A 17,070-nucleotide genomic window follows, 5' to 3' on the forward strand; every position below is an offset into this window, starting at 1 on the left:
AAATGGGACCACATGAAATTGAAAGGATGTCATTTGGAGATCATGGATAGAGTCCATGACCATCATGGCTGGGAGCACGGCAGCAGGCAGGCATGGTGCTGGAGGAGTAGCTAAGAGCTCACATCCACAAGCTGCAGGCAGAGAGAGAACTAGAAACACTGGGACCTGTGTGGGCTTCAGATCCTCAAAGCCACCCCAGTGACACACCTCCTCTAAGAAGAACATCCTTCAAACCCTCTCCAAATAGTTGCACAAACTGAGGGCAATCATTGAAATGTATGAGTTGTGGGGGCCATTCTACTCAAACCACCACAGGGTCTCAGCACCGTGAAAATGACTATCCATATAAATAAATAAGTAAATAAGCAAATGCTGCTGAGGATTTGGAGAAAGAAGAATTCTGAATATTTGTGGTTGGGAGTTGAAGTGGTCTGAATGATCAAACTACAGTGCATAAGAAAAACATTTGCAGAACACTGCAGAGAGACCACAGAGAAGTGCTGCTTACTGGCTTGCTCTCCAGGGCTTGCTAGGCCTGCTTTCTTATACAACCCAGGACTGTCTGCCAATCAGTGGCACCCCACAGTGGGCATGGCCCTCCTGTATCAGTCAGGTTTTCCCAGGAAGACATTCACACAGCAGGCAGCTGCCACCAAGTCTTATGTCTGGAATTGGATCACAGGGTTGTACATGGTGGCAGGCAAGAACTGACTCCTGAATGTTTTATGACTAGCACATGTGATTACACACACACACATGTTAATATTAAAGGACTAATCACTTCTTAGAGACTGTGAGCCTCTCTGTGCTGATATTGTCAGTTAGGCACTAGCCTGGGCCCAAGGGGCGTACCAGTCAACAAACAAGCTAAGTCCCGTCTCCAAGAGCTTCCATTCAATTACCCAATGAAATCAAGTTTGTGCCGTTAGGTGGCAACAGGTGACAAACAGAAGCATAAAGGAGGGTAAATTCTGGGACTGCGGTGCTGCTTCAGAGAGCAGGTAGCGAGCTTCTGCCTAGGAGAAAGTCATCCCAAGAGAAGGGTGAAGCCAGTGCAAAGGTTCCGAGGTGAGCAAGTTCCTGGTGTGTTCAAGGAAAGCTGAGCAGTAGGAAGGTAGAACAGACAGCCCACAACAGAGTGAATGAGGAGCCAGAAGTGGGATCCTATGACAGAAGTAGGGCAGGGTGGGGTGAGTCAGGCCATGCAGAGCCATGAGACCCAGGGAAAAGAACCCGGGTTTTTTTCAAAGCAAGACAGGGAGGATTGCAAGAGAGAGGTAAGGAGGTAATTTACATATTAGGTTGTGACTCTGGCTTCAAGACTGAGAATAGACCATGAAGCATCAGCAGGAAGAGAGAGGTAGGAAGCTGAAGCACAGACCCAGGATGCTGGCTGGACCAGCAGTCTCCTTGGACACAGTGAGAAGGGTCAGATTACAGATGTCTTTACAAGCCAGTGTCAGGGCTGCAGCAATGGCTCAGTGGGTAAAGCTATTGCTATGCAAGCATGAGGACCTGAGCTCTGACCCACAGCATCCTCACAGATGCCTGCTGGGCGTGGCTACAGGCTTGTGATCCCAGAGCTCAGGAGGAGGAAACAGGAAGTGTTCCAGCTGTCTAAGTAGCTAGACTAACCATGGTCATACGTTCTCATGTCACACACATGCACACACATGTGACTTCACATGCATAAGAGCATGCACAGACTCCACACACCTACAGACAAAAAAAAAGATGTTAGGAGGAGTCAAATGCCAGATTTGAGATTTAGGAGAGTCCAGGAGGGAAAAAAGCCCAGGGTTTGGGGCCTGGCAGCAACTTCCTAAAATGAAGAGCTTGTGAACTGGGCAGGCTACAGGGAGGAGAGGAAGTACAGAGAATCCAGAGCACAAACCTGGGAGATCAGGAGCTTTTGCTGAACTGGAACCTGGTGGCAAACCCGGGGAGTCCCCGCTTCAGTAGATGAGGGAAGTGAGGCTCAGGAGGTGGGGCTTCTGCAGGCCTGGAAGAAGCTCTCAAGCCTGACTCCTCCTTCAGCCCAGGCATCTGCAGAGACTTTACAACAGGAAATGAGCTGAACATTGCTCAACCTCCACTATCAGATTTCAGAGGATGAACATCTGCGCAGACTCTCATGCCTGGCATCCTGGAGGAGCCAGACTCTACCACTGTGCGATCCAGATGGGCATTCCAGATGTGCGATCCAGATGTGCAATCCAGATGTTCATTCCAGATGTGCGATCCAGGTGTGCAATCCAGATGTGCGATACAGATGTACATTCCAGATGTGTGATCCAGATGTGTGATCCAGATGTGCGATCCAGATGTTCATTCCAGATGTGTGATCCATTCCAGATGTGCGATCCAGATGTGTTATCCAGGTGTGCGATCCAAATGTGTTATCCAGATGTTCATTCCAGATGTGCGATCCAGATGTGCAATCCAGATGTTCATTCCAGATGTGCGATCCAGGTGTGCAATCCAGATGTGCGATACAGATGTACATTCCAGATGTGTGATCCAGATGTGTGATCCAGATGTGCGATCCAGATGTTCATTCCAGATGTGTGATCCATTCCAGATGTGAGATCCAGATGTGTGATCCAGGTGTGCAATCCAAATGTGTGATCCAGATGTTCATTCCAGATGTGCGATCCAGATGTGCAATCCAGATGTTCATTCCAGATGTGAGATCCAGATGTGTGATCCAGGTGTGCAATCCAAATGTGTGATCCAGATGTTCATTCCAGATATGCGATCCAGATGTTCATTCCAGATGTGCGATCCAGATGTTCGATCCAGATGTGCATTCCAGATGTGCAATCCAGATGTTCGATCCAGATGTTCTTTCCAGATGTTCATTCCAGATGTTCATTCCAGATGTGCGATCCAGATGTTTATTCCAGATGTGCATTCCTGATGTGTGATCCAGATGTTCGATCCAGATGTTCTTTCCAGATGTGCGATCCAGATATTCATTCCAGATGTGCGATCCAGATGTGCGGTCCAGATGTGCATTCCGGATGTGCGATCCAGATGTGTGGTTTAGATGTTCGATCCAGATGTTCTTTCCAGATGATCTTTCCAGATGTTCATTCCAGATGTGCAATGCAGATGTGCGATCCAAATGTTTATTCCAGTAGTGCATTCCAGATGTGCGATCCAGATGTTCGATCCAGATGTTCTTTCCAGATGTGTGATCCAGATGTTCCATCCATATGTTCTTTCCAGATGTGTGATCCAGATGTGCAATCCAGATGTGCGATCCAGATGTTTATTCCAGATGTGCATTCCTGATGTGTGATCCAGATGTTTGATCCAGATGTTCTTTCCAGATGTGCGATCCAGATATTCATTCCAGATGTGCGATCCAGATGTTCATTCCAGATGTGTGATCCAGGTGTGCAATCCAGATGGTCATTCCGGATGTTTGATCCAGATGTTCGATCAAGATGTTCGATCCAGATTCAGAGAGCAGGTAGCAAGCTTCTGCCTAGGAGAAAGTCATCCCAAGAGAAGGGTGAAGCCAGTGCAAAGGTTCCGAGGTGAGCAAGTTCCTGGTGTGTTCAAGGAAAGCTGAGCAGTAGGAAGGTAGAACAGACAGCCCACAACAGAGTGAATGAGGAGCCAGAAGTGGGATCCTATGAAAGAAATAGGGCAGGGTGGGGTGAGTCAGGCCATGCAGAGCCATGAGACCCAGGGAAAAGAACCCGGGTTTTTTTCAAAGCAAGACAGGGAGGATTGCAAGAGAGAGGTAAGGAGGTAATTTACATATTAGGTTGTGACTCTGGCTTCAAGACTGAGAATAGACCATGAAGCATCAGCAGGAAGAGAGAGGTAGGAAGCTGAAGCACAGACCCAGGATGCTGGCTGGACCAGCAGTCTCCTTGGACACAGTGAGAAGGGTCAGATTACAGATGTCTTTACAAGCCAGTGTCAGGGCTGCAGCAATGGCTCAGTGGGTAAAGCTGTTGCTATGCAAGCATGAGGACCTGAGCTCTGATCCACAGCATCCTCACAGATGCCTGCTGGGCGTGGCTACAGGCTTGTGATCCCAGAGCTTAGGAGGAGGAAACAGGAAGTGTTCCAGCTGTCTAAGTAGCTAGACTAACCATGGTCATACGTTCTCATGTCACACACATGCACACACATGTGACTTCACATGCATAAGAGCATGCACAGACTCCACACACCTACAGACAAAAAAAAAGATGTTAGGAGGAGTCAAATGCCAGATTTGAGATTTAGGAGAGTCCAGGAGGGAAAAAAGCCCAGGGTTTGGGGCCTGGCAGCAACTTCCTAAAATGAAGAGCTTGTGAACTGGGCAGGCTACAGGGAGGAGAGGAAGTACAGAGAATCCAGAGCACAAACCTGGGAGATCAGGAGCTTTTGCTGAACTGGAACCTGGTGGCAAACCCGGGGAGTCCCCGCTTCAGTAGATGAGGGAAGTGAGGCTCAGGAGGTGGGGCTTCTGCAGGCCTGGAAGAAGCTTTCAAGCCTGACTCCTCCTTCAGCCCAGGCATCTGCAGAGACTTTACAACAGGAAATGAGCTGAACATTGCTCAACCTCCACTATCAGGTTTCAGAGGATGAACATCTGCGCAGACTCTCATGCCTGGCATCCTGGAGGAGCCAGACTCTACCACTTTTAAAGAGCATGATTTCTAGCTGAGGAGCCTCGGCCGGGGACACACAGCAGATGGCCAAGTGGAGGAACAAGTGAGTAGTGGGACCGACTGTGTCCGACATGAGGACCTGTCCTGAGAGCCAGCGCCCAGGCTCCAGCCCTGCTTGGAGAGTCTGCAGGCCAGCTCTGGGATGGGAGGTTGCTAGATTCACCTGTATGCTTCATGTGCCTGCTGCTGTCATAGCCTTTCCTGCACCCTCCTCTCTCCTGTCTGACATGAAGCTGCAGGAATAAGGGTCATGAATGGGGAGGAGTTAAGTGGGAGGACTGAGGATGAGAAACAAAGAAGACAGAAACAACAGCTCTTGCGTAAACTGATGATATAAGCCAAGCGTGTTTATTAGGAAGTACAGCATCATTTATGCTATTTGAGGGATGGTAGGGGACAGCCAAGGTCAGAAGAGAGCTGTCAATGTGCTAAGAGAACACAGGATCCCTTAGACACAGTTGCCTTATGACTGAAAACCACAGTCCATGGAGAAGAGTCAGGTCCCCAGAAGCTACAACTTCAGTTCCTCCGAGGCACTGACTTCAGTGTCAGAACAGCCTCACCAGTTTCACTCCTGGACAAGGTCGTAGAACTAATGTTCGCTTTGTCCTTTTTTGGGTCCACTGGGAAAGTCTTGGGTCACTCTAATGCCCCACACTTGTCCATGTAGCTCTTTGGTTTTCTCTGTGTAATTTGTCCTTCCAGCTTCGTTGTCTCTGGATTATTCTCCCTGTGTGGTACCCATGGACAAGAGACTTCACAGGGGATAGCCTGAACTCATATGAGCTCTTGACTCCCCCTCTGTCACAGTAATGGCTGAAGGATTGATCTTAGAGTGGGACACTAGAAAAGGAAGAATCTGAGAAACACAGAGTATTGAGTGCCCTGTTCGTTCCATCCCTGGATCCTCCATCCCTGTCTTCCTATCCTCTCTTGCTCCTGTCCCTGTAATCCCAACACCCTTTTCTCCATCCCCAACCCTTCTCCCTTGATTAGCATCCTCTAATCCTCCCTGAAATCATGCTCCATGTCCTGCATCCTTCCATCTTCTTACTTCCCCATCCCTACATTTCCCCACCCTCCACTCTCCAAATGCTAACATTTCCATTCCCCGACTCCATCACCACGGCTAGGCCTGAGACAAATCTTTGCTCTTGCAATTTTCCAAAGTCAGAAACCTAGATCTGCTGTCAGCTGCTAGTGTTGGGAACTGTGCCCTCCTCCAGGAATACAGCTGCTTCTGCACCAACAAACCCAAGCTGTTTGACAGGGCCCCAAGACTTAATTAAGTACCAGACAAAGATTCAGTAACAGTCATCTTCCTAAAGATGGACTTCCGGTTCCCTCCCACTCTGGCTTCTCCCCTTGATCTCTCCATTCCTCCTTACCCTCATCCTTCCATTTTTTCCTGTCCTTTAAAGTTTTACACAAGTTCCTCATGGATCAAATCACAGCCATCACTAGGTCCATATTAGGACAATGGCTACCCTGACTAGGAGCTAACTGGGTCCCCTGTCTTCAGTGTCATATTACTTACTATAGCTCCGTCTATTAACTGTTTTCACAGATTTCTCCAGGAGTGAATGACAGCAATCATATGATCTACTGTAGCAGATCAAGTTAACTCTTTTTCTGGTTCATGAAGTCACCCTAACCTATTCCCCTTTAAACCCAAGAGATAAAGCTTAGCCCCACTTCCATCATTCCCCTCCTGCAGGAAGCAGCCAATGAGAGAATACATCCCCCCCCCTTCCTTTTACTGGTCCTCAGGGTCAGATAAATGACCTTAATGACCTAAAATAACAAACCTTAGACAAGTTGAAAAACCTCCAATTCAGCATAACAGAACACTTGCCTGATAAAAAAAGTCAAAACAGTAAAGAGAACGTCCACAGGCATCATTCATGACACTCTAGAGAACATATCCACCAATAAAACTTCCTACCAGAATTCTCTCTTATGCTCTATAAAGCTCAAACACTGCACCAGGACACACAGTCTTTATCCCCAGGAGAGACCCGAGTTCTTCAGTTGTTCTGATCAGAGCATTATCTGTCGCTGTAGATACTGCTCTACACTTTCTTTATTTCCAGTTCTCCTCTGTCAGTTCCAGTAAAACACCCTTTCCCAGCACAGAAATGGCTGGTAGAGACAAGGATCTACTGCTCTTAAACTCGGAGCAGCGACAGAAGAGAAAACGAAAGCGGGACCAGTGCAAACTGCACAGTCAAGCATCCTCTGAGGGTTCTACGGCCATGGAAGAAGCCCAGTCCCCGAAGGAGAGAGGCACAGAGGAGGCTCAGCAAAAGGGTCAACAGGTCTTGGACCCCAAGAGAAAGCAGATGGATCTGGAGCCACAGCAGACCAAAGCCCCAGCAGAGAAGGACTTCGTGATAAGTAAGTACAACAAGGACCCAAAACCACTACTGTGGCTCCTTCATAACCACTGAGCCCACCTGCTGGGTTTCCATGGTTAGGCTAATCTCTTGTCCAAAAAATTAACAGGCCCAGGAGAGCCTAAACCAGAAGGCAAGCAGAAACGCTAAGTGAACCTTAGAGCCCCACCTCTCTTACACCTTTTCAGTTTAAGTTGTCATCAGTGTTTTTGATCTTGGCCATTCTTACAGTAAGATTCTAACTATTTATGTGGAAGAAAAACTCAGAGACCTATATGAGGCAATAGAGGGTCAGGGAAGAATAGAGACAGGCACACAGAACTAGAGTGGATCCGCACAGGTGTGTGAACTTCATGTCCCCGTGCAGGACTGTTTCCTGCAGCATTCTCTCCAGGACACTGTGGAGAAGGGTGTGAGGATAAGCAGGTCAGACCCCAGCCTTGCTACCCTGACTCCTACTGCTGCCTCTCTGACAATCACACAATCACTACCCCTTCCCATGGCCCTTTCTTCATCATTTCCCGCAGGCTCAACTATCACGCCCGATGTGGATACCAATACCCACCAAGGATCCTCACAACTACTGAGTTTAGAACATAAACGACGGAGACCAAGTTGGACTTTAGACTCTGAGCATGATGTATGTGGATCTGCTGAGTCTGGATACTGTAGTGACAGTAAGTGGAGCTGGCAGCTGGGAATGGGACCTCTAGTTCACATAGATGATGGTTCTTCACAGGTGAACCTCCCCCTGTATGGGGGACCTGGGACAGGCAACGTAAATAGACCAGAGGAGCCATGATAGAGTGCAAAGAGTTACAGGCTAGGAAAGCCCCTGGGCTCTGACACGTGAAGAAACTGGAACCCACAGTAGTCAGCCGTGAGCCTAGCCCAAATGGCATCCAGAGTTCAGCTCAAAATATAAGTTGGTTCTGAAATTCCAGGGGTCATACAGGTCCTGACGTTCCATGAAGATGGACTCCAAGCAGAGAGAAAGCATCTGCCTCAGTTTCAGCTTGACTTCCCTTATTTCAGCTTAGCGAGGCTACACCATTGCCTCTTCTCAAGCATCAAGTCTAGTGCACAAGGTCTAGAGATAGAGGTTACCTTGGCCTAGCTCACAACATATAAAGACAGACACAGGGCTGGAATTTAGAATAATGGGACCTGAGGAAAGATTTATTCCTCCTTCCTCCTACTGCTACTCTGTGAAGGTCCAGCCCACACCTAACCCTTGTCTTTCCCTTCTATTCCATACTTCCCACCCCACTTAAAGTCTTGAGAATGATGAATACAGAATCAAAAGCCATCGCCTGTAGTTGTCACCTTAGCTCATTTAATGCATGTTATAGGAAAGGACATTGCACAGACTGTGTCTCAGTTTCGGTATCGGAGCATCGACTCTGCTTGCCCATGTTTTGCTGCTGACTCAGCATCATGTGCAGGTCTCTCATCTTCAGGCTGCACGCAAGAAGGCTGGTGCACATGGGTTGAGGAAGACTCCACTGATACTGTATCAGATATTCTACTGTTCATATCTCTCTCCCAAGAAAGGTTGCTCCGACGCTGCCACCAGTATCCTCCTTTCACGTCTTTGCCACACTGTTCCCTTCTTCCAAGGTGCTCCACTAAAACAATTCCACTCCATCCCACACTTCCACGCTCGTTTTCACTGCTTATCAAAGCTTTGTTTTAAAGACTCTCACCTTCCTCCCTAGGATGCCACTTGATAAGTCAGCTGTTATTTGAAATATTTTCCTGGGCCCCCAAGAATCTCTGAACCACTCTGTCTAATGGACACTATATCCATCTTGAAGCTGTAGATTGAACACTAAGAAAATCAAAAGGCTTCAAACATATGACGACTGGTCATAGACATATTCCTATAATCCTAGAAAGTGTGAAATTAATGCAGGAAAATAGGAGCTCAAGGCAAGCCTGAACTACACAGTAAGAGCCTACCTATCCCCGTGGGGTAGAAGCTCAGAGACCCACGGGAGGGAATTGAGACTCAGAGAAGAATGGAGACTCACACTTAGGACTAGAGATCAGCATAGGTGTGACAACTTAATGGTCGCGGCGCAGGATCACTTCCTGCAGCACCTGTAAGAGCATCACTCTCTCCAGAACACTGGAGAAGGGTATGTGGATAAGCAGGTGGACCCCGGCCTTGCTGCCCTGACTGCTACTGTTGCCTCTCTGACAATCACACAATCACTGTCCCTTCCCATGGCCACCATTTACAGGTGCAGTAATGCCCTCCTCTGTGGGTTCTCCACGAATGAGCTCAAGGTATGAATATTGGAGACCAATTAAGAAATCAGACTATAGGAAGCTGTTTGATGATACAGGGAGTTCTGAGGAGTCTGGATTCAAAACCCAAGGTAAGCTGAGCTGGCAGCTGACATTGGGACTTTTAATGACATGGATGGTGGTTCTTCACATGTGAGCCTCTGTGTTTGGTTATGTTTTACTCTTGGCTCTTTAAAATGTAGTTGTGTGTCATTGACTGATTTGAGGGCCTGCCATCTACATCCCAAATAAATCACAGGGAGTTTTATTATCACTTGTAAATGCCTGACCTCAGCTTGGGTTCTTCCTGGCCAGTTTCTCCTAAATTATCTCATCTACCTTTTGCCCCTGGGCTTTTAGCTTTCTCTATTCTATTATACTTTCTTTACATCTTACTCTATGATTGGCTGTGTAGCTAGATGGCTGACCCCTGGTGTCCTCTTCTCCTTTAGTTCTGGTTCCTTCTTCTGTGCTCTTTTTCTCCTGTTTATAGCTCTGCCTGCCAGCCCTGCCTGTTCTCTCTCCTGCCTTTCTATTGACCTTTCAGCTCCTTATTAGACCAATTGGGTGTTATAGACAGACAAAATAACACAGCTTCACAGAGTTCAACAAATGCACCAAAAAAGGGTTCAACCCATCTTTACATCATTAAAACAAATGTTCCATAGCATAACAAATATAACACATCTTAAAATAATATTTCATGGCTTTCCCCCTTTTGTCATTGGTTCTACGTACGGACTGGGGGTCTTAAACAAATGCATCATAAAAGAATGCAATACATCTTTGCATCTTTAGACACATATTCCAGACCACAAACAAATGTAACATATATTCAACTAATATTGCAAAAAATATATGTGTGTGTAATGGACATATATCCCCCTGAAACTCTAGATCAAACACTATGAAACAAAAAAAAGTTAAATTACCTGGTTGCAGACATACTCCTATAATCCCAAAACTTATGAAACTAATGTGGGAGGAGTCTGAGCTCCAGGTTAGCGTGAACTGTACAGTAAGATTCTATTTATGTGGAATAGAAACTCAGAGACCTATATGAGGGAATAGAGGGTCAGGGAAGTATAGAGACTGGCACACAGAACTGGCGTGGATCCGCACAGGTGTGTGAACTTCATGTCCCCGTGCAGGACTGTTTCCTGCAGCATTCTCTCCAGGACACTGTGGAGAAGGGTGTGAGGATAAGCAGGTCAGACCCCAGCCTTGCTACCCTGACTCCTACTGCTGCCTCTCTGACAATCACACAATCACTGTCCCTTCCCAAGGCCCTTTCTTCATCATTTCCCCCAGGCTCAACTATCACGCCCGATGTGGATACCAATACCCACCAAGGATCCTCACAACTACTGAGTTCAGAACATAAACGACGGAGACCAAGTTGGACTTTAGACTCTGAGCATGATGTATGTGGATCTGCTGAGTCTGGATACTGTAGTGACAGTAAGTGGAGCTGGCAGCTGGGAATGGGACCTCTAGTTCACATAGATGATGGTTCTTCACAGGTGAACCTCCCCCTGTATGGGGGACCTGGGACAGGCAATGTAAATAGACCAGAGGAGCCATGATAGAGTGCAAAGAGTTACAGGCTAGGAGAGCCCCTGGGCTCTGACACATGAAGAAACTGGAACCCACAGTAGTCAGCAGTGAGCCTAGCCCAAATGGCACCCAGAGTTCAGCTCAAAATATAAGTTGGTTCTGAAATTCCAGGGGTCATACAGGTCCTGACGTTCCATGAAGATGGACTCCAAGCAGAGAGAAAGCATCTGCCTCAGTTTCAGCTTGACTTCCCTTATTTCAGCTTAGTGAGGCTACACCATTGCCTCTTCTCAAGCATCAAGTCTAGTGCACAAGGTCTAGAGATAGAGGTTACCTTGGCCTAGCTCACAACATATAAAGACAGACACAGGGCTGGAATTTAGAATAATGGGACCTGAGGAAAGATTTATTCCTCCTTCCTCCTACTGCTACTCTGTGAAGGTCCTGCCCACACCTAACCCTTGTCTTTCCCTTCTATTCCATTCTTCCCACCCCACTTAAAGTCTTGAGAATGATGAATACAGAATCAAAAGCCATCGCCTGTAGTTGTCACCTTAGCTCATTTAATGCATGTTATAGGAAAGGACATTGCACAGACTGTGTCTCAGTTTCGGTATCGGAGCATCGACTCTGCTTGCCCATGTTTTGCTGCTGACTCAGTATCATGTGCAGGTCTCTCATCTTCAGGCTGCACGCAAGAAGGCTGGTGCACATGGGTTGAGGAAGACTCCACTGATACTGTATCAGATATTCTACTGTTCATATCTCTCTCCCAAGAAAGGTTGCTCCGACGCTGCCACCAGTATCCTCCTTTCACGTCTTTGCCACACTGTTCCCTTCTTCCAAGGTGCTCCACTAAAACAATTCCACTCCATCCCACACTTCCACGCTCATTTTCATTGCTTATCAAAGCTTTGTTTTAAAGACTCTCACCTTCCTCCCTAGGATGCCACTTGATAAGTCAGCTGTTATTTGAAATATTTTCCTGGGCCCCCAAGAATCTCTGAACCACTCTGTCTAATGGACACTATATCCATCTTGAAGCTGTAGATTGAACACTAAGAAAATCAAAAGGCTTCAAACATATGACGACTGGTCATAGACATATTCCTATAATCCTAGAAAGTGTGAAATTAATGCAGGAAAATAGGAGCTCAAGGCAAGCCTGAACTACACAGTAAGAGCCTACCTATCCCCGTGGGGTAGAAGCTCAGAGACCCACGGGAGGGAATTGAGACTCAGAGAAGAATGGAGACTCACACTTAGGACTAGAGATCAGCATAGGTGTGTCAACTTAATGGTCGGAGCGCAGGATCACTTCCTGCAGCACCTGTAAGAGCATCACTCTCTCCAGAACACTGGAGAAGGGTATGTGGATAAGCAGGTAGGACCCCGGCCTTGCTGCCCTGACTGCTACTGTTGCCTCTCTGACAATCACACAATCACTGTCCCTTCCCATGGCCACCATTTACAGGTGCAGTAATGCCCTCCTCTGTGGGTTCTTCACGAATGAACTCAAGGTATGGATATTGGAGACCAATTAAGAAATCAAACTATAGGAAGCTGTTTCATGATACAGGGAATTCTGAGGAATCTGGATTCAAAACCCAAGGTAAGCTGAGCTGGCAGCTGGCATTGGGACTTTTTTTTTTTAATTTTCGATACAGGGTTTCTCTGTGGCTTTGGAGCCTGTCCTGGAACTAGCTTTGTAGACCAGGTTGGTCTCGAACTCACAGAGATCCGCCTGCCTCTGCCTCCCGAGTGCTGGGTGGCATTGGGACTTTTAATGACATGGATGGTGGTTCTTCACATGTGAGCCTCTGTGTTTGGTTGTGTTTTACTCTTGGCTCTTTAAAATGTAGCTGTGTGTCATTGACTGTTTTGAGGGCCTGCCATCTACATCCCAAATAAATCACAGGGAGTTTTATTATTACTTGTAAATGCCTGACCTCAGCTTGGGTTCTTCCTGGCCAGTTTCTCCTAAATTATCTCATCTACCTTTTGCCCCTGGGCTTTTAGCTTTCTCTATTCTCTGATACTTTCTTTATTCTTACTCTATGACTGGCTGTGTAGCTAGATGGCTGACCCCTGGTGTCCTCTTCTCCTTTAGTTCTAGTTCCTTCTTCTGTGCTCCTTTTCTCCTGTTTATAGCTCTGCCTGCCAGCCCTGCCTGTTCTCTCTCCTGCCTTTCTATTGACCTTTCAGCTCCTTATTAGACCAATTGGGTGTTATAGACAGACAAAATAACACAGTTTCACAGAGTTCAACAAATGCACCAAAAAAGGGTTCAACCCATCTTTGCATCATTAAAACAAATGTTCCATAACATAACAAATATAACACATCTTAAAATAATATTTCATGTCATTCCCCCTTTTGTCATTGATTCAATGTACGGACAGGGTGTCTTGTCTGAGAACATAACATAATAGCTAACAACAGCTTCAAAGCAAATGCTCAATCCACATGGCATGCTTTGTGACATATCAAGTGGAAAGGAGAGAAACTGAGTAAGGGACATGATACCTGATACTGTAGGCTCTGTGGGTCTCTGACTGATGGGGAAGCTCAGCCAATCATATATGGCTAGGGTGTGGCCGCCTGGAGCCCAGGTAGATACACTGGGGTAGATAGGTGCTTGTGCTCTCTGCGTGGTGCCCATGGGACCCCTTTGGACTTCACACCCCTTTGGACTTCACACCCCTTTGGACTTCGGACCTTCCACTCGGGTAGCATGAGTTTCCCCGTTTTTCAATTATTAAATTTTATCTCCTCACTCCTCGCCACCATTACACACTTCGGCTCCCCTCCAGCCTGTGCACTTGCGTCCAGCCCAGATCCCCTCCCTCAGCTGCGGGCTGCTTCCCAGATTTGCAACCACCTTCCAGCTCCCAGTTTCGCTGCTGCAGCTCCAGCCCTGCTCCCTGCCACCGCTGCTTGCCTGCTTGTGCTGCTCCCTGTGGCCGCTGCCGGGCAAAGGCCATTCCTTTGCGTTTTTCTGCCTCTGCAGCCATCGGAGGCCGAGATCTGTCTAGTGTGGCTAAGAAATTCACACAGCACACGGTCTGTGAGTTTAACTTCTTGATTTGAGTATATTTTTCTGATTTTGTGTAACTATTTGCACCCGAAACTATTATTTCTGCTGTTTTCAGCTTGAAAAAATAAGTGGCCAGCTGAGGTTGGCAAACATTGGCCAAATATAGACAAGTAACTCTCTCTGTTTTTGTCTCTATCTCGGTCCCCCTCTCCCTTCTCCGCCCCCCCCCCGACTCTCTGTATTTCAATGGGGTTTGTTAACCCCTAATCATAAGAGTATTAAAGTTAACCTTGTTAGGATCATTGGAGCAGGTAATTTCCTAAGAAAAACCAAACTTTTTAAAATTTTATTTTTTATGTATACAACATTCTGCCTCCATGTATTCCTGCAGGTCAGAAGAGGGCACCAGATCTTATTACAGATGGTTGTGAGCCACACGTGGTTGCTGGGAATTGAACTTAGGTCCTCTGGAAGAATAGTCAATGCTCTTAACCACTGAGCCATCTCTCCAACCCAAGAAACCAAACTTAAGAACAAAGTTTTTTCTCTTTCTCATATTTTAGTATAACTTTTTTCTTATAGCCCCACCTTTCTCCCTCTCAAATTCATTATCTCTTTTATTTAATTATTATTTTCACACACACACATATGTAACATGCTAAGTTCATGTTTCGTGGGGGGGGGGTATATTTTATAGGACTTCTCCAGAGCGCCTAATATTGGATAACCATCATTAGAGATATCATCCCTGGGAAACTATATATATGTGTAGGTAACCTCAGGAACAGTGATAAAGTCTGTAGACTCGCTTCCTGGTAAGGCCTAGGCTGGGCAACCTAGAAAAGAGTTGAGCCCTGAGCCAGTACTAGGGAGTGCTGGGAAGACATAGCGTGAGTACTGCCTGGCTTTTTCTAGAAAAGGAGTCTGATGAGGAATGCAAGGAGGAGTACTCACAACTGGCATCCCTGGCTCCCTTCGATCCATACTCTCCTGCCTCTTCAAGAGACAAGTGTGTGGAACCACTGTGGACTGAAGATGACGTCTGGGGCCCTACAGGGCCTGTTGCTGTTGAGGTGATTGACAGAGAGAGGAACCTGTACCGGTGAGTGAGCTCTGCCTGGAAGAAGGCTGTCTTTACCAAGCACATTTTCCACAAGGGACCCCCACAGATTGCACCTGTATATTCTCTACTGTGTCTCCTCCTCCCCTCACCAACCAGGGAGGCAATGCCAGGACTGGAATAAGAAGTTTGGGCTGTTATGAAAATAGGGGTCTTTATCATAAAAATTTTTCTTGACGTGCAAAACGGAAGAGCACAAGAATTCCATGTCCAAATGCTCAGTTCCAGCAACATTTTTCCAAGTTTGTCTCAACTACTCACATTCCCCCTTTTCACGCTATCACAGTAGTGTGAGTCCAGGACATCAGGTGACTTCACTCATAAACATTTCACCATTTCTCCCCCATACTTAAGACAGAACCTCGTCTTCCATGACCAGCACACCATCACCACATCAACAGAGCTGATGTGAGTCCTTCATTCCATCTAAACATCTGTGCTCAGCTTTGCTTATTATCTTAATTGTTGGTTTTCTGCAGATTATTTTATTCATAATAGAAACAGCACTAATGCCCTCATTATATTTCATTTCTCTTTCTCATAGGTATCCTTAAATATATACCTCAGGAACAAAAAGTCTAAAAACTGAAGATGGACCTCAGTGGTAGAGCCTTTGGCGAGTGTGCATGGTCCTAGCTGGAGCCCCAAAACTTTGCTCTAGATCACTCAGTACTTACAGATCTATAAGATGGCACTGTCATTATCCATATATATATATATATATATATATATATATATATATGTATATATGGAAATAGATCTGGGCTAAGTGACTTAGCCAGGGATCCACATACAGCTAGAAGTGGAACCAGAACTCAGAACCATCTGGCTCAAGTCTGCTGAGTCCCCAGTCCTGCCCTGGGTCTGCACCTAATGAAAGAGCAGAGCTGGTGTTCATTGGTGTCTGCCTCTCTCTCTTCTAGAGTCCAGTTCCCTGTGAATGGTTCTTACCACTGTCCCAGCATAGGACTCCACTTTGTGGTGACAAGGGCAGTGACCATTGAGATTGGATTCTGTAGTTGGAGCCAACACCTGGACAAGATGCCCTTGCCGGACAGTCACATGGTGGCTGGGCCTCTGTTTGACATCAAGGCTGAGAGGGGAGCTGTGGCTGCTGTGTACCTCCCTCACTTTGTGGATCTCCAAGGTAACCAAGGGAAGGATAGGGAGTCGGGTGGTAGTGATGGGAAAACCTGCCATGTCCTATAGCAGAGTAGAGGGTGATGGTGATGAGGAAAGGTCTCATGGCTTCCTCAGCAGGGCAGGGCCGGTTATGGAGGTGGGCACTGAGATGTTTTGTCATCCCCTCTTGTTGGATGTATCTTGTTTGAAACATATGTCTCCCAGCCTTATGACTATTTCCCTGAGTGAAAAGTGATATCCTCAATAGCAATATTTGCTGGTGATTATTAAATGTTCTCTACACACCATGTCCCTCATGGGCCCAGCAGGGAACTGAGAATAAATTGAGCAATTTGAAGAGATTGCTGCAAAGTAAGACTAAAGAAATTAACAAGGAACATTGTTACCCAGTGTCTACCAACACTGTAATTCATTGAACAACTGCAGACAGGGAGAAAATGGGGCCACCAGATTCTATTTGAGAACTGGAGCAACAGAAGATGCGTTTCCTAAGAAATCAGGGTAGGACTCATAAAGTGTTCCAAACTGATTCCTTCAGAGGTTTTTTTCTTTTTGTTTATTCTTCTCTCATACAGTACATACCTACTGCACCCACCCCTCTCTCTGCTATCACATTTCTCCTCCTCACCTCCTCTCCCCTCCAGATCCACTGCTCCTCTGTTTCCCTTCAGAAAAGAGCAGGCTTCCCAAGTTATATCAAAGACACACAGCATAACAAGTTGCAATAAGACTAAGCACAGACCCTCATATCAAGGGTAGACAAAGCAACCCTGCAGGAGGAAAATGGTCTTGAGAAAAGGAGTCAGAGATATTCCACTGTTAGGAGTCCCAAAAGAACAACAAGCTAAA

The 17,070-nt window shown here is 46.6% G+C and overlaps 2 protein-coding genes across 2 annotated transcripts in view; both read left to right on the top strand.

Annotated features, from left to right (window-relative positions):
- Nucleotides 1-17,070, top strand: part of LOC142831596 (NACHT, LRR and PYD domains-containing protein 1a-like) — a 74,271-nt gene that overhangs the window by 45,882 nt on the left and 11,319 nt on the right. The window lies entirely within an intron of this gene.
- Nucleotides 4,547-15,986, top strand: LOC142860490 (uncharacterized). The gene is made up of 7 exons (XM_075991826.1): nt 4,547-4,719; nt 6,244-7,073; nt 7,600-7,749; nt 9,319-9,456; nt 10,676-10,825; nt 12,396-12,533; nt 14,874-15,986. The coding sequence occupies exons 2-7, from the start codon at nt 6,815-6,817 to the stop codon at nt 15,062-15,064; spliced, it is 1,026 nt and encodes a 341-aa protein (XP_075847941.1). The 5' UTR covers nt 4,547-4,719; nt 6,244-6,814; the 3' UTR covers nt 15,065-15,986.

Source organism: Microtus pennsylvanicus, chromosome 11, assembly GCF_037038515.1.
Source record: "Microtus pennsylvanicus isolate mMicPen1 chromosome 11, mMicPen1.hap1, whole genome shotgun sequence".
Taxonomy (NCBI): Eukaryota; Metazoa; Chordata; class Mammalia; order Rodentia; family Cricetidae; genus Microtus; species Microtus pennsylvanicus.

Coding starts and splice junctions, on each gene's coding strand:
- LOC142860490 (XM_075991826.1), top strand. CDS start 6,815: ATGGCTGGTAGAGACAAGGATCTACTGCTCTTAAACTCGGAGCAGCGA. Junction 7,750..9,318: donor GTCTGGATACTGTAGTGACA/GTAAGTGGAGCT, acceptor CACCATTTACAG/GTGCAGTAATGCCCTCCTCT. Junction 9,457..10,675: donor GTCTGGATTCAAAACCCAAG/GTAAGCTGAGCT, acceptor CATTTCCCCCAG/GCTCAACTATCACGCCCGAT.